This window comes from Salvelinus namaycush, chromosome 6 (genome assembly GCF_016432855.1).
Source record: "Salvelinus namaycush isolate Seneca chromosome 6, SaNama_1.0, whole genome shotgun sequence".
Lineage (NCBI taxonomy): Eukaryota > Metazoa > Chordata > Actinopteri > Salmoniformes > Salmonidae > Salvelinus > Salvelinus namaycush.
The window spans coordinates 18325766-18350564 of NC_052312.1; the positions used below are offsets into that span (position 1 = coordinate 18325766).

Below are 24799 nucleotides of genomic sequence, written 5' to 3' on the forward strand. Positions count from 1 at the left end.
TCTCCCTGTGGTGTGTGTATCCAGCCTAGTGCCTCCAGTTCCGGCACCACGCACCAAGCCTCATGTGCGTCCTCAGAGCCCTGTACGCACTGTTCCTTCTCCCCGCACTCGCCCTGAGGTGCGTGACCTCAGCCCGGTACCACCAGTGCCGGCACCACGCACCAGGTCTACTGTGCGCCTCAGCGGGTCAGAGTCGGCCGTCTGTCCAACGCCGCCTGTAATGCGCGTCTGCCCAGCGCCGTCTAAGCCATCTGTCTGCCCAGCGCCGTCTGAGCCATCTGTCTGCCCAGCGCCGTCTGAGCCATCTGTCTGCCCAGCGCCGTCTGAGCCATCTGTCTGTCCAGCGCCGTCTGAGCCATCTGTCTGCCCAGCGCCGTCTGAGCCATCTGTCTGCCCAGCGCCGTCTGAGCCATCCGTCTGCCCAACGCCGTCTGAGCCATCCGTCTGCCCAGCGCCTTCTGAGCCATCCGTCTGCCCAGCGCCTTCTGAGCCATCCGTCTGCCACGAGCCATTAGAGCCGCCCGTCTGTCCCGAGCCATTAGAGCCGTCCGTCAGTCAGGAGCCGCTAGAGCCGTCCGTCAGTCAGGAGCTGCCAGAGCTGCCAGCCAGTCAGGAGCTGCCAGAGCCGCCAGCCAGTCAGGAGCTGCCAGAGCCGCCAGCCAGTCAGGAGCTGCCAGAGCCGCCAGCCAGTCAGGAGCTGCCAGAGCCGCCAGCCAGTCAGGAGCTGCCAGAGCCGCCAGCCAGTCAGGAGCTGCCAGAGCCGCCAGCCAGTCAGGAGCTGCCAGAGCCGCCAGCCAGTCAGGAGCTGCCAGAACCGCCAGCCAGTCATGAGCTGCCCTCCAGTCATGAGCTGCCCTCCAGTCATGAGCTGCCCTCCAGTCATGAGCTGCCCTCCAGTCATGAGCTGCCCTTCAGTCATGAGCTGCCCTACAGTCATGAGCTGCCCTACAGTCATGAGCTGCCCTACAGTCATGAGCTGCCCTACAGTCATGAGCTGCCACCCAGTCATGAGCTGCCACCCAGTCATGAGCTGCCACCCAGTCCGGAGCTGCCATTAGTACAGAGTTGTCCCTCTGTCCTAAGCTACCTCTCTGTCCTGAGCTACCTCTCTGTCCTGAGCTACCTCTCTGTCCTGAGCTACCTCTCTGTCCTGAGCTACCTCTCTGTCCTGAGCTGTCTCCTCTATGTAGGAGGGGCCTTAGTGAAGGTTCCTGGACCATGGTCGGGGGCGAGGGTCGCCACTCAAAGGACGCGAAGGAGAGGGACAAAGACAGTGGTGGAGTGGTGTCCTCGTCCACCGCCGGAGCCGCCACCGCGGACAGATGCCCACCCAGACCCTCCCCTTGAGTTGTAGGGGTGCGCCCGGAGTTCGCACCTTGAGGGGGGGGTTCTGTCACGTTCCTGACCTGTTTTCTGTTGTTTGGTATGTGTTTAATTGGTCAGGGCGTGAGTTTGGGTGGGTAGTCTATGTTATGTGTTTTCTATGTTGGGTTAATGGGTTGCCTGGTATGGCTCTCAATTAGAGGCAGGTGTTTGGCGTTTCCTCTGATTGAGAGTCATATTAAGGTAGGTTGTTTCACATTGATTGTTGTGGGTGGTTGTCTCCTGTGTCTGTGTCTATGTACGTTGCGCCACACGGGACTGTTTCGGTTTGTTTGTTCGTTCGTTCGGTTTATGTAGTCTGTTCCTGTTTCATGCGTTCTTCGTGTCATGTAAGTTCCTATGTTCAGGTGCGTCTACGTCGTTTGTTGTTTTGTAGTTTGTTAAAGTGTATTTCGTTTCGTCTTTGTCTTGTTAAATAAATCATTATGAATTCACACCCCGCTGCACTTTGGTCCAATCCTTGCTACTCCTCTTCGGATGAAGAGAAGGAGGAGGCCCGTTACACCACCTGAATAAGTGGAAACTCAAAACACATTAGCTAGATTACAAACTATAAATATAATACCTGCTGCTAGTAGCCATGTATTAATCTAAAAGTAAAAATGTTTTTGCAGTTGTAGCCTACCGCCCAATGAGGCCTATGCACTCGCAGTGGCTAATGCGCATTTCGCGTTCTCCGTATCTCAGAGCCATATCAAATAGCCTATCGCGTTTGTAAAGAAGAGTTGAGAAAGAACAAGTATACCTAAACAAAGCTGAGAACCTCCTCTTTCCAACTGTGTCAACAGGATAACTCTGTTTTTCCCCACAATTGGATTTGAACATGTTATACAATCAGAACACTTTATTTTCTCCCCGGAGCAGTTTTTTGCCACCGGGAAAGGAGAGAGTGGCTTGCTCGACATAGCAGCAGGCCCCAGCAAAACAGGTACAGGGGCAGGCAGACACTTTCCTTATAGGAATCATGAGGATAATAGACTTTACTGTTTGATCAAATCATGGTTTTAGCCGTGAGGTATTTGTATTTATTATGGATCTGCATTAACTGCTGCCAAGGCATCAGCTACTCTTCCTGGGTCCAGCAAAATTAAGGCAGTTATCCAATTTTCAAAACATTACAATACATTCACATGGCTCCCGAGTGGCGCAGCGGTCTAAGACACTGCATCTCAGTGCTAGAGGCATCACTACAGACCCTGGTTTGATTCTAGGCTGTATCACAAACGGTCGTGATTAGGAGTCCCATAGGGCGGCGCACAATTGTCCCAGCGTCGTCCGGGTTAGGGTTGGGCCGGGGTAGGCCGTCATTGTAAATAAGAATTTGCTCTTAACTGACTTGACCAGGTTAAATAAAGGTTAAATATTTTTTTAAATAAATAAATAAAAATAAAACAGATTTCACAACCCAGTAAGTGTGTGCCCTCAGGCCCCTACTCTACTACCACATATCTACAACACAAAATCCATGTGTACGTGTGTATATAGTGCGCATGTTATTGTGTGTTTGTATGCATGTGTCTGTGTGTCACGTCTACTCTCGCTTCCCCTCTCTGGTGCTCGTTGTCACCAGTTTGTTCATTATTACGCACACCTGCCACCATCGTTACGCGCACCTGCACCGCATGAGACTCACCTGGACTCCATCACCTTCCCCTGTATCTGTCACTCCCTTCGGTTCTTTCCCCAGGCGTTATTGTTTCTGTTTATATGGTTCATATCTGTACGCTACTCGTGTGTCTTGTTTTGTTCCATGCTCGTTTATTTATTCAATTCACTCCCTGTACTTGCTTCCCGATTATTAGTGTACACGTTACACTGTGCCTATGTTTGTGTTGCTTTTACTGCTCGCATGAGTTACTTGATGTGGAATAGAGTTCCATGTAGTCATGGCTCTATGTAGTAATGTGCGCCTCCCATAGTCTGTTCTGGACTTGGGGACTGTGAAGAGACCTCTGGTGGCATGTCTTGTAGGGTATGCATGGGTGTCTGAGCTGTGTGCCAGTAGTTCAGACAGACAGCTCGGTGCATTCAACATGTCAATACTCACAAATACAAGTAGTGATGAAGTCAATCTCTCCTCCACTTTGAGCCATGAGAGATTGACATGCATATTATTAATGTTAGCTCTCTGTGTACATCCAAGAGCCAGCCGTGCTGCCCTGTTCTGAGCCAATTGCAATTTTCCTAAGTCCCTCTTTGTGGCACCTGACCACACGACTGAACAGTAGTCCAGATGTGACAAAACTGTTGATAGTGCTGTTAAGAAGGCAGAGCAGCGCTTTATTATGGACAGACTTCTCCCCATCTTAGCTACTGTTGTATCAATATGTTTTGACCATGACAGTTTACAATCCAGGGTTACTCTAAGCAGTTTAGTCACATCAACTTGCTGGATTTCCACATGATTCATTACAATATTTAGTTGAGGTTTAGGGTTTACTGAATGATTTGTCCCAAATAAAATTGTTTTAGTTTTTTGAAATATTTAGGACTAACTTATTCCTTGCCACCCATTCTGAAACTAACTGCAGGTCTTTGTTAAGAGTTGCAGTCATTTCAGTCGCTGTAGTAGCTGATGTATATAGTGTTGAGTCATCTGCATACATAGACACACTGGCTTTACTCAAGGCATGTCGTTAGTAAAGACTGAAAAATGTTAGGGGCCTAGACAGCTGCCCTGAGGAATTCCTAATTCTACCTGGATGTTGGATAGGCTAACATTAAAGAACACGCTTTGTGTTCTGTTAGACAGGTAACTCTTTAACCACAATATAGCAGGGGGTGTAAAGCCATAACACGTTTTTTCCAGCAGCAGACTATGATCGATAATGTCAAAAGACTCACTGAAGTCTAACAAAACAGCTTGCACAATCTTTTTATCATAAATTTTTCTCAGCCAATCGTCAGTCATTTGTGTAAGTGCTGTGCTTGTTGAATGTCCTTCCCTATAAGCGTGCTGAAAGTCTGTTTGTTTACTGTAAAATAGCATTGTATCTGGTCAAACACACATTTTTCCAAAAGCTTGGATGTAGGATTGGTAACAGGTTGATTAAGGATTGGTAACAGGTTGATTGATAAGCTATTTGAGCCAGTAAAAGGGACTTTACCATTCTTAGTTTATAGTAGGCTTAAATTGAAGATATGGCAAATAGGAGTGGCAATATCATCTGCTGTTATCCTCAGTAATTTTCCATCCAAGTTGTCAGACCCCGGTGGCTTGTCATTGTTGATAGACAACAATAATTTTTTCACCTCATCCACGCTCACTTTACGGAATTCAAAATTGCTTGTCTTTCATAATTTGGTCAGATATTCTTGGATGTGTAGTGTCAGCGTTTGTTGCTGGCATGTCATGCTTAAGTTTGCTAATCTTGCCAATGAAAAAATCATTAAAGTAATTGCCATCTGATTCAATGAAGGATTTGTATGCCTTTTTACCCCAAATTTAATTTAAGGTACTCCAAAGCTTTTTACAATCATTCTTTGTCATTTATCTTTGTTTCCTAGTGTAGTTTCTTCTTCTTTTATTCCGTTTAGTCACATGATTTCTCAATTTGCAGTACGTTTGCCAATCGGTTGTGCAGTTAGACTTATTTACCAATTATTTTGCCTCATCCCTCTCAGCCATACAATTTTTCAATTCCTCATCAATCCGTGGGGATTTAACCGTTTCTAATGTAATTTTCTTAATGGGTGCATGATTATTAGTAACTGGGATAAGCAATTTAATAAATGTGTCAAGTGGAGCATCTGGTTGCTTCTCATTACACACCATGGACCAACAAATATTCTTTACATCAACAACATAGGAATCACTGCAAAACTTATTATTTTACCTTCATTTAACTAGGCAAGTCAGTGAAGAACAAATTCCTATTTTTAATGACAGCCTAGGAACAGTGGGTTAATGTCACGCCCTGACCATAGAGAGCTGTTTATTCTATATGTTGGTTGGGGCGTGACAATGACTAGGGTGGGTTATCTAGGTGATTAATTATCTATGTTGGCCTGGCATGGTTCCCAATCAGAGGCAGCTGTTTATCGTTGTCTCTGATTGGGGATCATATTTAGGCAGCCATTTCCCCATTGTGCTTTGTGGGATCTTGTCTATGTATAGTTGCCTGCGAGCACTATAGTAGCTGCACGTTTCGTTTTGCGATTTATTGTTTTCTTTGAGTTTCTCTTCAAAATAAAGAGGATGGAACCATACCACGCTGCATTTTGGTCCACTCATTATAATTCATTTAAAACTGCCTTGTTCAGGGACAGAATGACAGATTTTTACCTTGTCAGCTCAGGGATTTGATCTTGCAACCTTTCGGTTACTAGTCCAACACTCTAACCACTAGGCTACCTGCCACCCCCGATGATGACCTCTTATACTCTATATTAGGCCCAGCCTTTGGAACTTTGGTTTTCCTAGATATGGCTACTATATTGTGATCACGTGTAATGTAAAATGTGCAGCTCGCACCAATGCGAACTATACATTTTTTTACTTGCACAGCCAAGCCAAAGGGTTGCAAGATAAAACTAAAGGGTAGCAGTCTGGAGCCCTGCGATCACAAAAAAAACTGTTTTTTCAGGCCCTTCTTGTAGTTGTATAGTACTGTCTGTGCTTTTGCCCAAGAAAGCCTGGAGGATGCCTGTCCTAGGCTCCTAGCACCTCTCTGCAGTGTTTATATTAGTTTTCACACTGTCACCAGCCTGTTGTTGTTGTTGTGGTTCAGGTGGTGTTGAGATGATAAGGTTGTGTCTCTGAGGCTAAGCTAATATCTATTTTAAACACAGGTGAATCATCTTTGTCCTGTTTTGACGGAGTGTGTGTGTGTTACCTTCTATTCCATCTCACCCTCCAGGCTTATCGCGGTACACAGCTGGGGGTAAGGTGACTAGCTAGTAGCTAGCTTTTCTTTGAGCCTGTAGAGGGCCGTGGTATTATTGTTCAGAAGCTCGGTCGTGAACCTAGCCATTGTGTCACATCAAACGGAATAAACACACAGATAATCTGGGTAATGTGCTGTTTATGTGGATCACTGACTGACATTCACCTCGCTGTGTGTGTGGGTGTGTGTGTGTGTGTGTGTGTGTGTGTGTGTGTGTGTGTGTGTGTGTGTGTGTGTGTGTGTGTGTGTGTGTGTGTGTGTGTGTGTGTGTGTGTATCACACAGCCTGTGAGCATAACAACTTTTAAGGTCCTATAAAACCCCCCCCCCCAAAAATGCCTGTTTCCATTTTCCCCCAAATTCCGTTTTCTCCGCTTAGTTTTTCCAGGTTTCCGTTTTTCCCCTGTTTTTTTTTTCAGGTTTTCGCTCTCAACATCACACTTAATAGAAAAACAAAAAAAATGGATGTCGTAAGTGATGTTTAAACCACATCAGGAGAACATTTTTGAGTTCAAGGAAAAATTGTACGAATTTTCGATTTTGAGGTGTTGCAAATGAAACATGAAATCACCCACAATTGAAATCCTGCGTGCATAACTTGCTTTCCTGTGATCGTGGCCCAGGCCAGTCATTTTCTAATTCGGGCCAGTAGTTTTCACTTGGTGCTGGCCCGCTGTGCCACTGGTAAATCTATCTGAATGTCAAGCCCTGCAGTGTAGTTACGCTTTAATGCAAGTGTGCACCAGGAAGAGACAGTTGTTTGGTTAAGCAGTGCTGCTGTAGCGCTCATGTGATTGCAGAGTCTGCAAAACAAATGGACACTGGATTGATTGATGCAAATGATAAACTGATATCATTCTGCCAGGTAGGCGTAGGCTACTTTCTAGTTAACATTTAATTATTTGGGGTTTTTGGGAAAGTCTTTCCATCTCTACCAGAAGAAGGTCATCATTAGCATCGTCGCTAACGGCTACACAAGGTGTACGCACCGCACACACACAGTACACACAGACAGGGGCATTCCTGTGCTATTTCAGGAAGTCGAATGACAATACGAATCACTGATGCATTTTGTTAAGGTCTTAGGATTCACTTTGGCAAATGAATGCATTTTCTAATAAGTTCAATAGATTTAGTTGATTTCCTACTAAGTTAAAATCCTCGTGGCGTTGTTTACAGATTTTGTTAGGGCCCTACAACTTGAATACATCACACACAGTGGTTGGTCCACCACAAAGCTACAAAGCTACAGCGCTACAGAACAGTAGATCTTCTCTCCTCTTATTGGATCCTTTCCTCAGACAGAGAGACAGACAGGCAGGCAGGCAGGCAGACAGACAGACAGACAGTAGGATCTCTGGCGCCTGTTGGGTTGACATGACAGTCATGCTTTTGTCTGTTATTACCACACACACACACTTTTGTCCTCTGCTCTCTCTCAGTTAATTAGGCTGAAAATTGGAGGGATTTACGCTTATCCAGACTCCCAAACTTTTTTTATTCGTTATTCATCCTAGAGGGTTAGGGTTAGTTAAGTTGATCACATTACCCTGATTTACAGCATAGCACTGTACTGGGAGGAACACCTTCAGCACGCAAACTCACACACACACACACACACACACACACACACACACACACACACACACACACACACACACACACACACACTAGTTACAAGTTGGCCTTTTCACCATAACAACATTAACCTTAGCATCCAATTTTATTTAACAAGGTTAATCAAGAGAGACCTGGACCAAGACAGCACCATCAACACATCCGTGTCAGACAAATAGACACATGACATCAGTTAGACAAAAATGACATCAATTCAGTCAGCAGAACGTCAGTAAAGAACATGTACACAGCACAAGCCAGAAACCCCCCAGAGTGCCATACATCAATAATCAGAGCTTGAAATAAATAACTGCATGCCTCAACAACACAGGAACAGAAAAGCACACCAAATGAAGGGGGGGGGGGGGTCCTTATTCAAATTCTATGCGACTGTCAGAGTGTTGGGCCAGTAACCAAAAGGTTGCTAGATCGAATCCCCGAGCTGACAAGGTGAAAATCTGTCCTTCTGCCCCTGAACAAGGCAGTTAACACACTGTTCCTAGGCCGTCATTGTAAATAAGAATTGGTTCTTAACTGACTTGCCTAGTTAAATAAAGGTTAAATAAACAAAATGAAACAAAATGAATCCACATACAGAAACAGAGCTCCCTCTCAGTCTTTAAATAGAGAAGGAGAATCCAGCATGTCAAATTGAACAGTGTGAATCGCAGCCTTGAGTTCCTAAAGGAGGACCATTGAGGGTTCTAGTGGCTGTAGTATTTCTTGGTTGCTGAAGTTAATATCCTCCTGAACGAGGGAACCAGCGAGAGGCCAGGCCGTCCAGGCGCTAAAGGTATCATTGCGATGATGAATGCAGTGCTACACACCCACATCAGCTAGCGTTTCATCTGAGTCATTGTAGGAATAAAGCCATATAAACTTCAAACAACTTTCTTTCATCTGCAGTTAGACGGAGAGAGCGAGAGAGACTCACAGATGTTCAACACCCCCACACCCTCCTCGGCTCCAGTCGTTCCCTGTTCTGTTCTGAACATCTCAAACCTCCTACTAGCCAGTCTTGGGTCTATATCTCACTCTAAGCTCTCCCCATCCTTCATAGCTGGAACGTGTGTGTGTGTGTGTGTGTCGCACTCTTCATCACACCATGTGTGTGTGTGTGTAGTAGAGGTCGACCGATTATGATTTTTCTACGCCGATACCGATTATTGGAGGACCATAAAAAGCCGATACCGATTAATCGGACGATTTTTATATACAGTATATATTTGTAATAATGACAATTACAACAATACTGAATGAACACTTTTATTTTAGATTAATATAATCATTTTAGTCTCAAATTTGTATTTATTTATCTAGGCAAGTCAGTTAAGAACAAATCCTTATTTTCAATGACAGCCTAGGAACAGTGGGTTAACTGCCTTGTTCAGGGGAATGACCAATATTTACCTTGTCAGCTCGGGGATTTGATCTTGCAGCCTTTCGTTTACTAGCCCAATACTCTAACCACTAGGCTACCTGCCTCCCCATAAATAATGAAACATGTTCAATTTGGTTTAAATAATGCAAAAACACAGTGTTGGAGAAGAAAGTTAAAGTGCAATATGTGCCGTGTAGAAAAGCTAACGTTTAAGTTCCTTCCTCAGAACATGAGAACATATGAAAGCTGGTGGTTCCTTTTAACATGAGTCTTCAATATTCCCAGCTAAGAAGTTTTAGGTTGTAGTTATTATAGGAATTATAGGACTATTTCTCTCTATACCATTTGTATTTCATATACCTTTGACTATTGGATGTTCTTATAGGCACTATAGTATTGCCAGCCTAATCTCAGTAGTTGATAGGCTTGAAGTCATAAACAGCGCTATGCTTCAAGCATTACGAAGAGCTGCTGGCAAACGCAGTAAAGTGCTGTTTGAATGAATGCTTACGAGCCTGGTGCTGCCTACCACCACTCAGTCAGACTGCTCTATCAAATATCAAATCATAGATTTAATTATAATATAATAAACACACAGAAATATGAGCCTTAGGTCAAAAAAAATATGGTCAAATCCACAAACTATCATTTCGAAAACAAAACGTATATTCTTTCAGTGAAATACGGAACCGTTCCTTATTTTATCGAACGGGTGGCATCCCTAAGTCTAGATTTTGCTGTTACATTTCACAACCTTCAATGTTATGTCATAATTATGTAAAATTCTGGCAAGTTAATTACGGTCTTTGTTAGAAAGAAATGGTCTTCACACGGTTCGCAACGAGCCAGGCGGCCCAAACTGCTGCATATACCCTGACTCTGCTTGCACTGAACGCAAGAGAAGTGACACAATTTCCCTAGGTAATATTGCCTGCTAACATGAATTTCTTTTAACTAAATATGCAGGTTTAAAAAATATACTTGTGTATTGATTTTAAGAAAGGCATTGATGTTTATGGTTAGGTAAATTGGTGCAACGATTGTGATTTTTTTTCGCAAATGTGCTTGTGTTAAATCATCACCCATTTGGCGAAGTAGGCTGTGATTCGATGATAAATTAACAGGTATCACATTGATTATATGCAACGCAGGACAAGCTAGTTAAACTAGTAATATCATCAACCCTGTGTAGTTAACTAGTGATTATGTTAAGATTGATTGTTTTTTATAAGATAAGTTTAATGCTAGCTAGCAACTTACCTTGGCTCCTTGCTGCACTCGTGTAACAGGTGGTCAACCTGCCACGCAGTCTCCTCGTGGATTGCAGTGTAATCGGCCACAATCGGCGTCCAAAAAATGCCGATTACCGATTGTCATGAAAACTTGAAATCGGCCCTAATTAATCGGCCATGCCGGTCGACCTCTAGTGTGTAGCTCTCTGCAACTCTGTTCTACTCCCCCCAGTCTCTTCCCACGGCCTCCGCCCCCCTGAACCGGGTCCCATTTTCCCTCCATAAAAGAAACTCTAAATGTTTGTGTCTCAAAAGCTGCGCTAGAGATTACCTTTCCATCAGGAGAAGAATGAAGTGTGAAAAGCAATCCGACTTCCAACCCCACTGCCATACAGAAGTTTGGAAGAATGCAATTATGCCAATGACAGATCATTTCTGGCCTTATCCCTTACCCCTATGGATCGCAGTTTACTGTTTCTATTGCTTTTGATTATGTCATTCTCTGTCGGTCGTGGAGATGGAGAGAGAGACCGTGAGTGAAGCGATGGTGGACCGGTTCAAAGATTGAAAGGCCGCTTAATTTTCTGTGGCTTTCTCTCACTTTTTCTTTCCTTTTGTTTCACTCCCCCTCTCCCCCACTCGCTCTCTCTCTCTTTCTCTCTCCCGCTCTCTTTCTCTCTCTCTCTCTCTAGGTACTCTTCTAAAGGCTGGGTCCTGGACCAGACCAGCATCTTTGCTTTGGTCGATGCCTTTGTACAGAGGTGCAAAGACCTGCTGGAGGTGAGGTCTCTCTCACACTCACACACACACACACACACACACACATTAATCATGCGTCAGAGCTCCATGGTCATAACAACACATAAACTCACAAAAGATAGATACTAATCACAAACACTAATGAACACACACATACACAGTGGCAAGGTTAAAAGAAATGTAAATATTCACACACTGCCATCAACTTCATCTCACCTCTTCCGAATTCTCCACAATCACTTCCCCATTTGTGTCTCACACTCTAGAATACACCTTTTTCTGTGTTGCACTGTATTCTGTCTCACCATCACCATCACGCTCCTCTATTTGTCCTTCTCCTACCATGTCCCTGTCACACTGACTGTGCTCCCTCCCTCCCTCCCTCCCTCCCTCCCTCCCTCCCTCCCTCCCTCCCTGCCTATGCTGATACTGTCACACTGCTGTCACTATGCTGATCCATGTGCGTGTGCTCGCATGTGTGTACGTGCATGTTTGTGTGTCCCAACGCGGGTGCGTGTGTGATCTGTCTCCACCGGCCTCTGACCCTCTCCCCTCCCAGGTGTGTGACTGCCAGCAGCAGTTTGCCAGGCGGGAGGAGGGCGAGCAGATACCCCTGCCCTGCTTCGCCGGACGCCAGGGGGCGGAGGTGACCCGCAGCCTGCTGGAGATGGAGTCCACGTTCGGACGCAGCCTGATGATCCTCCAACACGTCCGCAAGGGCATCCTGGACGTAAAGAATACCTCCTGGCACGACGACTACAACAGGTACCGTCTGTGCGTCCGTCCGTCTGTCTGTCAGAACACCTGGCAAGACGGCTACAAGAAGTACCTTTGTCTGTCTGTCTGGACATCTATCTGTCTGTCTGTCCGTCCGTCCTGGCATGACGACTACAGCAGGCATGTCTGTCTGGAGTGGATGGACGTCATACTGCTGACCTGTCTGTCTGAATACTGGGTCGTGTTAATTTGGCACCAAACTGATGAAAATGGACTCTCCTAAATGCAAATTTACATTTTTCCGCTGCAAACCGTTTTTCTACAATGAATAGGACCCTATCAATGCTCTACGCTGACATTTTTTACAAGAAGCACATGTGTTCCTCAGTTGAATGAAATATTTGAGGTATTAATGATCAGAATTGCCACAATTACAAAATACAGGGGTTAGGAGCACCAGAAATATATTTTTTTTACGACTAAAATATAGCCTGCACTCATGTTTTTTCTTTCTGCCACCAAGTGTTTGGATACTATTGGTAAAGTTACCACAAGGATTATGATAACTATCATCTGTGTTTACCAGGTTGTAAGCTAGCCAGCAAATGCTGTAACATGACTGAACAAGGTTAGCGGCTCGCGAGGTGGTTTATAAATGTAATATGTAATATGGGTCCTAACATTTGAACGTTTGGGCTAGAAACAAGACATTTTCTCTGCAATAATGGTGCAACGGTCACGAATCTGCACTCAGTTTATTATCTGTGGCACTCAGAGGCTGCGGAATAGCAAAGTAATAATTACAACAATTATTATCTGGGTTATTTAGGAGCATATGGGACCAAAATGGTTGCACTGTTAAGTGTTATAGCAGTGTCTGTCAATAGAAGATATGTAGACATACTGCATGTCTGTTTATATACTGTTTCGATCTACTAGGATCCCTGTTTACTTTTTCTGTCTGTCTTGTACAGTTTACGTAGGCCTATACCAGGGTTTGCCCCAAAAAATAAAAAAATAAAAGCCGATAAATAAAATTTACTGGCCAATTGTCTGGGAGAAGGAAAAAAATCCCTTTGCGAAATAATGCTTTTTAGCCTATTCATTGATAGAAATACCAGTCAATGTAAATATATTTGACCGGTCATGCTTATCATTCTATAGGTTTCTTTGCATAATTTAGTGGTATTCCGTTAGTCGTTATGCGTCTTATCACACGCGCACAGCATACTGATACAGAGCCTATGTTTGGGCGGAAAATCTGTCAGACAGCGCGAGAGCTGCCGCTACAGCTCCTCAAACAGCTTGTCTGTTGCTCCTGCAGTGAAACGCGCTTTTATGAACCCAATCATTGTGCAACAATTCTAAATGCAATCGCGTGTTAAAAACTGTTTTGATGGCCACGATTAAAAAGAGCTACTATTTGTATTTCTTAACTGGTAATTGAAGTACGCTTCCCATTCGTTAGAGGTGTGCCGACATGGCCATACTCGAATCCGTAATCGTATCCGTAAATTGACAGTTGATAGTCGGATCGGATCAGATTGTGATGACAGACGCTGGAAGACCAGAAGCAAGTACAGGGAGTGAATATTTAATAAATAACAGACATAAAACAAAACACGGACAGCGTCTGGACCAGGGGAAACATAATGACATGAATGCTGACACAATCAAACTGAGGAACAGACAGATATAGAGGAGGCAATCAATAAAGTGATGGAGTCCAGGTGAGTCCAATGAAGCGCTGATGCGCGTAACGATGTTGACAGGTGTGCGTAATGATGGGCAGCATGGCGCCCTCGCGTGCCAGAGAGGCGGAGCGGGAGCAGGCGTGCCACAGATGATACTCGTGATCGAAAGAAGCTGTTTTCACATAACTAAGTAGATGTTGGCTAAATACATCCCTGCACATTCTCACTGCAAAAAAACTGCAGATTAGGAGCAGAGGGGCGTCTGTGTGTCCTTAACCTGCAGCGGGCAGCCAAGTTTGCTGTGACTTAGTCCGAATGCGCATCATCGTTTTATATTTCTCCCCTTGCGCCACTTGTTAGATATTATGCACATTGACAGCTTGATAGCAAACGTCCTCGCCATGTTATTTATCATAGTAGCATGCAGCATCAATCTAAATGACAGGACCAAAAATATGCAAGGAAAACTGATCGGGTGAAATTATGACGCTAGTAGACAGAGAAATACAGCTTCACTCTATCCAATCGGAGCAGCAGGATCAACGTACAGCCCGCCCTTCTCTTTACAGACAGCCAGTTTAGTTATTTAGATCACGTAGAACCTCGCACATGACTGACTAACATGAGAAGGATGTGTGCTGGCATCTGATTTGTATTTATTTTTGGATCACGGATAATTACAAATATTCCTCGGATCATAATCGAATCCAGAAAATTGCCCATATCCTTTACGATACTAGTTTTGTCTAACTACTCGCGAACACCCCTACCATTCGCCATTCAAGCGCACAGGCAACTAGGCAGGCTTTAGTGCATCACACACCACTTCTCCCCTCTTTCTAGTCACATGAAACCGCTAGCTTGACAACAGTGTTTTCCCGATAATTGCATAATGGAATGAGCATTCACACATAGCCTTGTGCACATTGCTGTGCTTATAATGTGAATAAGTAATAGTTTATCAACATTTTAAGCTAATTTGTTGCATCAGTTTTTTTAATGTACCCTAGGCTACTGGTTGTATGAATTTGTTATCTATCGTCCCACAACTGTCTGTTGTCGCACAGAACAACAAGCTGACCAATAGAATATGTTAACTTTTCTACTATGGGGGATAGTAGATTGACATCGTCTAGTGATATTGCTGTTGGTTACTCGTCTTGTTGGCTGATCAAAAGTACATGTGGACAGGTGTTCTAGCGTCTTCAAAGTGTACATTGGAATACAGTAAGAAGGACGTTGCATCCTGGAGTTGCATGTTCTGTGAAGATGATTTACCATAATCAAAGATGTTATTTCTGTCATTCTGAGCACCGTGGGTGGACGGTGGACGCCCTAATCAGGATACGCACCCAAAGCATATGGCTCCGGTGATTTTCTCAAATGTCCTTTCAATTAAAATGCTGCCGGTCAATTATCCATTTTCCTAAAGGAAACCCTGGCCTATACACGTATAGCTGTGTCTGTTTCCCACACACTAATTCCAAACTTGATGGTGTAGGAGTTGGATCAATGCTTGTCCAGACCCGGGACAGTACCCACCAACACCTCTCTGACACAGCATTAATACATCGTTGGTATGTGTCTGACTGTCTTTTAGATGAATGACCCGGGCTGCGGTGACTGCGTTGCGTCCCAAATGACGCCCTATGCCCTACATAGGGTGCACTACTTTTTGGCACGAAGCTCAAACGTGGTGCACTATATAGGGGATAGGGTGCCATTTGGGACGCACACCTATCCATGAGCGAAGAGACCCCTATGGGCCAGGCCTATACAGGGTTGTATAGCAACGCCCCTTCTTGTCATTCAGAGTTCTGGTGACAGCAGCCTATTGGACTCCTCATCTGAATAACATGATTAGGGAAGGGGGAGGTGGGAGGTGGGAGGTGGAAGGGAGTATGTGTGTGTGGATATGTGTGTGTGGATCCTCAGGGGACTATCCCCCCCCCCCCGCTGCCACCCCTCCACACCCCTGCGCCAGGTTAGTGGGGTTGTTGGAAGCAAGGGCTGGCCCGGGGGCTGGTGTGTGTTTGATGTGGATGATGGATGGGGGTCGCTGGAGGTCGTGGGGTCGTAATGTTGTTGCCAAGACAGCTGGGCTTGTGTCAGGGGCAGCTGTTTCATAGCCACTCAGCACATTACTATTGGTTCAATCAATACTAGCCTACACCCTGTGGTGTGGGTGTGTGTGTGTGTGTCTGGGTGTGTGTGTGTGTCGGGGTGTGTGTGTGTGTCGGGGTGTGTGTGTGTGTGTGTGTCTGGGTGTGTGTGTGTGTGTGTGTGTGTGTGTGTGTGTGTGTCGGGGTGTGTGTGTGTGTCGGGGTGTGTGTGTGTGTGTGTGTCGGGGTGTGTGTGTGTGTGTCGGGGTGTGTGTGTGTGTGTGTGTGTGAGAGAGTTTTCGCTTACATGTGTGAGAAACTGTTTGATCCATGTGTGGTGTGGGTCACCATTTCACCCAATCATCAATCATGTGTGTCTGTACATGTTTTAATGTGTGTGTGCTCGTGGGTGTGCGGTTTTGGTAGGTTCCGTGCGGGAGTGAAGGATCTGGAGGTGATGATGCAGAACCTGATCAGCACGGCGTTTGAGACGGTCAACACCGTGGAGGAGGGCGTTCAGCTGCTAGACGTCTTCCAGCACCTGTCTGCCCGCGAGGTACACCACACACACACACACACACACACACACACACACACACACACACACACACACACACACACACACACACACACACACACACACACACACACACACACACACACACCTGCATTCATATGCCAATTTACTTCCACACACACAACACTCCTTTCATTAACCACACAGTAAAACCATGTGCACTTTATATGATTGTACATCTTTTTGTTACGATACGGCTGGCCGGCACAGAAGCCTATTTCTTTCTCCTAAATGGACCATGCAGCATCGGGCCATTCTATCACTCTAATACTTGGGGAATAGCATTTTTCAACAATAGCAAGGCCTCTGTAGATTATTCATCCTCTGGTGCCTTTTAAAGCTTAGGGTGTGTGTGTGCATGAGTGGTAAAGGACTTTCTCACGCTCAAACTACTTTATGTACTATCTGGGAGCCATTTCATAACAGTGATAAACACTGTCGAGTAAATGCACTCTCTCTGCCCCTCTGTCTCTGTCTTTCTCTCCCTCCCTCCCTCCCTCGCTCTCTCCCTCCCTCTTTCTCTCTGTCTCTGTCTCTCTCTCTCTCTCTCTCTCTCTCTCTCTCTCTCTCCCTCCCTCTTTCTCTCTGTCTCTCTCTCTCCCTCCCTCCCTCGCTCTCTCCCTCCCTCTTTCTCTCTCTCTCTCTCTCTCTCTCTCTCTCTCTCTCTCTCTCTCTCTCTCTCTCTCTCTCTCTCTCTCTCTCTCTCTCTCTCTCTCTCTCTCTCTCTCTCTCTCTCTCTCTCTCTCCCTCCCTCTCCCTCTCCCTCTCCCTCTCTCTCTCTCTCTCTCTCTCTATCTCTCTCTCTCTCTCTCTCTCTCTCTCTCCCTCCCCCTCTCTCTCCAGGCCATCAAGAGGACCATAGACAGGAAGACGGTAGATGTCTATGGTCTTTTTAACAAGGAACTCAACCTGGTCAACAAGGAGCTGAGTAAAAAGGTGTTACACACCCCTGCCCACATGCCCCTCCACGCTGGACAGGCCCACTGGGCTAGAGCCCTGCGGCGACGCATAGAGAGACCCATGGAGGTGAGAGGAGGGGTAGGGCCAGAGGCTACACATGGTTACAGTCTACACCGTCATTGAGAAGGGGTGATCATTAAGATATTTGTTTTATTGAACTTCATTTGAACTTTGAGGCCATAGGTCAAACCTAGCTTTAGGCCTTTGGAGGGGAAAAGTGTCACATTCAATGAGAGTGAGGTTACATTGGAAGGACGACCTACTGTGTCGGTAAACCCACAGAGAAGAGGTACTGTAAAGGGGAGACAGGGGTTATAGCAGGCCAAAGTACTGTATAGGGGAGACAGGGGTTATAGCAGGCCAAAGTTCTGTATAGGGGAGACAGGGGTTATAGCAGGCCAAAGTACTGTATAGGGGAGACAGGGGTTATAGCAGGCCAAAGTACTGTATTGGGGAGACAGGGGTTAATGCAGGCCAAAGTACTGTATAGGGGAGACAGGGGTTATAGCAGGCCAAAGTACTGTATAGGGGAGACAGGGGTTATAGCAGGCCAAAGTACTGTATAGGGGAGACAGGGGTTATAGCAGGCCAAAGTTCTGTATAGGGGAGACAGGGGTTATAGCAGGCCAAAGTACTGTATAGGGGAGACAGGGGTTATAGCAGGCCAAAGTACTGTATAGGGGAGACAGGGGTTATAGCAGGCCAAAGTTCTGTATAGGGGAGACAGGGGTTATAGCAGGCCAAAGTACTGTATAGGGGAGACAGGGGTTATAGCAGGCCAAAGTACTGTATAGGGGAGACAGGGGTTATAGCAGGCCAAAGTTCTGTATAGGGGAGACAGGGGTTATAGCAGGCCAAAGTACTGTATAGGGGAGACAGGGGTTATAGCAGGCCAAAGTACTGTATAGGGGAGACAGGGGTTATAGCAGGCCAAAGTACTGTATAGGTGAGACAGGGGTTATAGCAGGCCAAAGTACTGTATAGGGGAGACAGGGGTTATAGCAGGCCAAAGTACTGTATTGGGGAGACAGGGGTTATAGCAGGCCAAAGTACTGTATTGGGGAGACAGGGGTTATAGCAGGCCAAAGTACTGTATTGGGGAGACAGGGGTTATAGCAGGCCAAAGTACTGTATTGGGGAGACAGGGGTTATAGCAGGCCAAAGCCATCCTCTGAAATATGGAGATGAACCTTAATGAAGCCAGGCTCCAGTTCTCTGTAGTACTCTATGGGGAGTTTTAGCCAGTTAGGGGTTGGAGCAGGCCTGGCGTCCCATCCAAAGGCCTATAATGGCAGGGGGCCAGTCCATTGAGTCCAGGGCCCAGATTCATAAAGCATCTCAGAGTAGGAGTCCTACCGATCTATGATCAGGTCCTCCCAGACTGTCCATGTAATCTTATTCATTATCTGAAAGGCCAAACTGATCCTAGATCAGATGGATAGGGGCCCAGACATGGCCTTGGCATCTGTGTGTTTTAAACACAGCTGTGTCTGCCTGGTCTCTTTGCTTACACAGAGTACATGGCTGGAAGGAACGGGTATCTGTAGAGATACATTAGGCACCATAGAACAAGGGGGAACATTCATGTGTAGAATTGGAATTGAATAAGCTCTCGGTTTTTTATCAAACATTTCTCCATCAAGTAAGTGGTAGTGAGTGTTCAAGGATACAGAATATACAACAGAAACACTTAGCAACACGCATCCTGTTAACGTTGGAGACCCTTCCTGTCCGTCTAAGGTCGGTTTTGATACAAGTTACTATCGGCCTTTCTTACCTCGTCTGTATGTCCCGTTGCTCCTTTTTTAAAACTCTTGTTGAATTACCCTGTGTGTGGTTTGAACCTCTCCCCTGCCGTAGGTGGTACAGTGTGCCCACTTCATGCCTCACATCGGCAGTGGAGAGGAGGTGCGTCTGTCGTACAGCCAGCTGGTCCAGACCCTGGATGAGTTGGTCCGGAGGGTCTTCTCTGAGTGGAGTCAGTCTCTGGACCGACAGAGTCTCAAGAGGCTGGACCAGCCACTCATGGTGCGCTGCAAGGAGAAACAGGGCATGCTGGACATCAACTTCGACAAGTGGGTTCATACCGGAGGACACACGCACACACACACACTTGGAAGATGGAGGAGACTGATTATGTTAGATGGAGGAGCCTGAGATTATCTTAGAGTTTTCGCAAACGCAGACAGGCGGTTAGAGGACGCGTCACAGCACACGCGGATATTCTCAGGCTCACGCGCCCTACTGACATAAAGACGCACACCGGGGACTCTCACGCCCCTCGACACAAACACCTTCTGTATCAGACCTCTGTTGTGATGCCGCGGCATCGGTCCTCTGCGAGACTGTGAACACTCCCTGTCCTTGGTTGTGTGTAGGAACATGCTGAAGATGTTCAATGAGATCCACTACTGGGAGCGCCTGCTGTTCGAGATCCCCCACTACGTCTCTGACGTCTACCAGAGGAGAGAGGAGCTCCGCAGCATGAGGGAGAGTGTGCTGCTGGTGGTACGAGACTACAACCGGTACAGACACACACACACACACATGCACGTAGACACACACACACACACGCGCAAGCACACACACACGTGCACGTAGATACACACACACATGCACGTAGACACACGCGCGCGCAAGCGCACACACGTGCACGTAGATACACACACACACACGTGCACGTAGATACATTACACACACATGCGCGGAGATACGCGCAGGCACGCACACACATAGATGTACGCAGACGCGTACGAACGCACACATGCATACATGCGCGTGCACACACACACACACTGGACCATGTCTGGGCCCCTATCCATTTGATCTAGGATCAGTTTGGCCTTTCAGATAATGAATAAGATTACATGGACAGTCTGGGAGGACCTGATCATAGATCGGTAGGACTCCTACTCTGAGATGCTTTATGAATCTGGGCCCTGGACTCAATGGACTGGCCCCCTGCCATTATAGGCCTTTGGATGGGACGCCAGGCCTGCTCCAACCCCTAACTGGCTAAAACTCCCCATAGAGTACTACAGAGAACTGGAGCCTGGCTTCATTAAGGTTCATCTCCATATTTCAGAGGATGGCTTTGGCCTGCTATAACCCCTGTCTCCCCAATACAGTACTTTGGCCTGCTATAACCCCTGTCTCCCCAATACAGTACTTTGGCCTGCTATAACCCCTGTCTCCCCTATACAGTACTTTGGCCTGCTATAACCCCTGTCTCCCCTATACACAGCATCCAGCCTAGTTGACACAGCATCCAGCCTAGTTGACACAGCATCCAGCCTAGTTGACACAGCATCCAGCCTAGTTGACACAGCATCCAGTCTAGTTGACACAACATCCAGCCTAGTTGACACAGCATCCAGCCTAGTTGACACAGCATCCAGCCTAGTTGACACAGCATCCAGCCTAGTTGACAGCATCCAGCCTAGTTGACACAGCATCCAGCCTAGTTGACACAGCATCCAGCCTAGTTGACAGCATCCAGGCTAGTTGACACAGCATCCAGCCTAGTTGACAGCATCCATCCTAGTTGACACAGCATCCAGCCTAGCTGACACAGCATCCAGCCTAGTTGACAGCATCCAGGCTAGTTGACACAGCATCCAGCCTAGTTGACAGCATCCAGGCTAGTTGACACAGCATCCAGCCTAGTTGACAGCATCCAGCCTAGTTGACACAGCATCCAGCCTAGCTGACACAGCATCCAGCCTAGTTGACAGCATCCAGGCTAGTTGACACAGCATCCAGCCTAGTTGACAACATCCAGCCTAGTTGACACAGCATCCAACCTAGTTGACACAGCATCCAGCCTAGTTGACAGCATCCAGGCTAGTTGACACAACATCCAGCCTAGTTGACAGCATCCAGCCTAGTTGACACAGCATCCAGCCTAGTTGACAGCATCCAGCCTAGTTGACACAGCATCCAGCCTAGTTGACACAGCATCCAGTCTAGTTGACAGCATCCAGGCTAGTTGACACAGCATCCAGCCTAGTTGACACAGCATCCAGCCTAGTTGACAGCATCCAGGCTAGTTGACACAGCATCCAGCCTAGTTGACACAGCATCCAGCCTAGTTGACACAGCATCCAGCCTAGTTGACACAGCATCCAGCCTAGTTGACACAGCATCCAGCCTAGTTGACACAGCATCCAGCCTAGTTGACACAGCATCCAGTCTAGTTGACACAACATCCAGCCTAGTTGACACAGCATCCAGCCTAGTTGACACAGCATCCAGCCTAGTTGACACAGCATCCAGCCTAGTTGACAGCATCCAGCCTAGTTGACACAGCATCCAGCCTAGCTGACACAGCATCCAGCCTAGTTGACAGCATCCAGGCTAGTTGACACAGCATCCAGCCTAGTTGACAGCATCCATCCTAGTTGACACAGCATCCAGCCTAGCTGACACAGCATCCAGCCTAGTTGACAGCATCCAGGCTAGTTGACACAGCATCCAGCCTAGTTGACAGCATCCAGGCTAGTTGACACAGCATCCAGGCTAGTTGACACAGCATCCAGCCTAGTTGACACAGCATCCAGCCTAGTTGACACAGCACCCAGCCTAGCTGACACAGCATCCAGCCTAGTTGACACAGCATCCAGCCTAGTTGACACAACATCCAGCCTAGTTGACACAGCATCCAGCCTAGTTGACACAGCATCCAGCCTAGTTGACACAGCATCCAACCTAGTTGACACAGCATCCAACCTAGTTGACACAGCATCCAGCCTAGCTGACACAGCCTCCAGCCTAGCTGACAGCATCCAGCCTAGTTGACAGCATCCAGCCTAGTTGACACAGCACCCAGCCTAGTTGACACAGCATCCAGCCTAGTTGACACAGCATCCAGCCTAGTTGACACAGCATCCAGCCTAGTTGACACAGCATCCAGCCTAGTTGACAGCATCCAGCCTAGTTGACACAGCATCCAGCCTAGCTGACACAGCATCCAGCCTAGTTGACAGCATCCAGCCTAGTTGACAGCATCCAGCCTAGTTGACACAGCATCCAGCCTAGTTGACACAGCATCCAGCCTAGTTGACACAGCATCCAACCTAGTTGACACAGCATCCAGTCTAGTTGACACAGCATCCAGCCTAGTTGACAGCATCCAGCCTAGTTGACACAGCATCCAGCCTAGTTGACACAGCATCCAGCCTAGTTGACACAGCATCCAGCCTAGTTGACACAGCATCCAGCCTAGTTGACACAGCATCCAGCCTAGTTGACACAGCATCCAACCTAGTTGACACAGCATCCAGCCTAGTTGACACAGCATCCAGCCTAGTTGACACAGCATCCAGCCTAGTTGACACAGCATCCAGCCTAGTTGACACAGCATCCAGCCTAGTTGACACAGCATCCAGCCTAGTTGACACAGCATCCAGCCTAGTTGATACAGCATCCAGCCTAGTTGACACAACATCCAGCCTAGTTGACACAACATCCAGCCTAGTTGACACAGCATCCAGCCTAGTTGACACAGCATCCAGCCTACTTGACACAGCATCCAGCCTAGCTGACACAGCATCCAACCTAGCTGACACAGCATCCAGCCTAGTTGACACAGCATCCAGCCTAGTTGACACAGCATCCAACCTAGTTGACACAGCATCCAACCTAGTTGACAGCATCCAGCCTAGTTGACACAGCATCCAGCCTAGTTGACACAGCATCCAGCCTAGTTGACACAGCATCCAGCCTAGTTGACACAGCATCCAGCCTAGTTGACACAGCATCCAACCTAGTTGACACAGCATCCAGCCTAGTTGACACAGCATCCAGCCTAGTTGACACAGCATCCAGCCTAGTTGACACAGCATCCAGCCTAGTTGACACAGCATCCAGCCTAGTTGACACAGCATCCAGCCTAGTTGACACAGCATCCAGCCTAGTTGACACAGCATCCAGCCTAGTTGACACAACATCCAGCCTAGTTGACACAACATCCAGCCTAGTTGACACAGCATCCAGCCTAGTTGACACAGCATCCAGCCTACTTGACACAGCATCCAGCCTAGCTGACACAGCATCCAACCTAGCTGACACAGCATCCAGCCTAGTTGACACAGCATCCAGCCTAGTTGACACAGCATCCAACCTAGTTGACACAGCATCCAACCTAGTTGACACAGCATCCAGCCTAGTTGACAGCATCCAGCCTAGTTGACACAACATCCAGCCTAGTTGACAGCATCCAGGCTAGTTGACACAGCATCCAGCCTAGTTGACAGCATCCAGCCTAGTTGACACAGCATCCAGCCTAGTTGACACAGCATCCAGCCTAGTTGACAGCATCCAGCCTAGTTGACACAACATCCAGCCTAGTTGACACAACATCCAGCCTAGTTGACAGCATCCAGCCTAGTTGACACAGCATCCAGCCTAGTTGACAGCATCCAGGCTAGTTGACACAGCATCCAGCCTAGTTGACACAGCATCCAGCCTAGTTGACACAGCATCCAGCCTAGTTGACACAGCATCCAGCCTAGTTGACACAGCATCCAGCCTAGTTGACACAGCATCCAGTCTAGTTGACACAACATCCAGCCTAGTTGACACAGCATCCAGCCTAGTTGACACAGCATCCAGCCTAGTTGACACAGCATCCAGCCTAGTTGACACAGCATCCAGCCTAGTTGACAGCATCCAGCCTAGTTGACACAGCATCCAGCCTAGTTGACACAGCATCCAGCCTAGTTGACACAGCATCCAGCCTAGTTGACACAGCATCCAGGCTAGTTGACACAGCATCCAGCCTAGTTGACAGCATCCATCCTAGTTGACACAGCATCCAGCCTAGCTGACACAGCATCCAGCCTAGTTGACAGCATCCAGGCTAGTTGACACAGCATCCAGCCTAGTTGACAGCATCCAGGCTAGTTGACACAGCATCCAGCCTAGTTGACAGCATCCAGCCTAGTTGACACAGCATCCAGCCTAGCTGACATAGCATCCAGCCTAGTTGACAGCATCCAGGCTAGTTGACACAGCATCCAGCCTAGTTGACAACATCCAGCCTAGTTGACACAGCATCCAACCTAGTTGACACAGCATCCAGCCTAGTTGACAGCATCCAGGCTAGTTGACACAACATCCAGCCTAGTTGACACAACATCCAGCCTAGTTGACAGCATCCAGCCTAGTTGACAGCATCCAGCCTAGTTGACACAGCATCCAGCCTAGTTGACACAGCATCCAGTCTAGTTGATAGCATCCAGGCTAGTTGACACAGCATCCAGCCTAGTTGACACAGCATCCAGCCTAGTTGACAGCATCCAGGCTAGTTGACACAGCATCCAGCCTAGTTGACACAGCATCCAGCCTAGTTGACACAGCATCCAGCCTAGTTGACACAGCATCCAGCCTAGTTGACACAGCATCCAGCCTAGTTGACACAGCATCCAGCCTAGTTGACACAGCATCCAGTCTAGTTGACACAGCATCCAGCCTAGTTGACACAGCATCCAGC

The 24799-nt window shown here is 47.1% G+C and overlaps 1 protein-coding gene across 1 annotated transcript in view; it reads left to right on the forward strand.

Moving 5' to 3' along the window:
- dnah2 (dynein, axonemal, heavy chain 2) overlaps window positions 1-24799 on the forward strand; it is a 228560-nt gene that overhangs the window by 31236 nt on the left and 172525 nt on the right. Inside the window, exons 9-14 of the mRNA XM_038995249.1 lie at window positions 11191-11278; window positions 11817-12022; window positions 16197-16326; window positions 17191-17373; window positions 19168-19382; window positions 19686-19832. Coding sequence (XP_038851177.1) covers window positions 11191-11278; window positions 11817-12022; window positions 16197-16326; window positions 17191-17373; window positions 19168-19382; window positions 19686-19832 — 969 coding nt within the window. The remainder of the gene's footprint in view (window positions 1-11190; window positions 11279-11816; window positions 12023-16196; window positions 16327-17190; window positions 17374-19167; window positions 19383-19685; window positions 19833-24799) is intronic.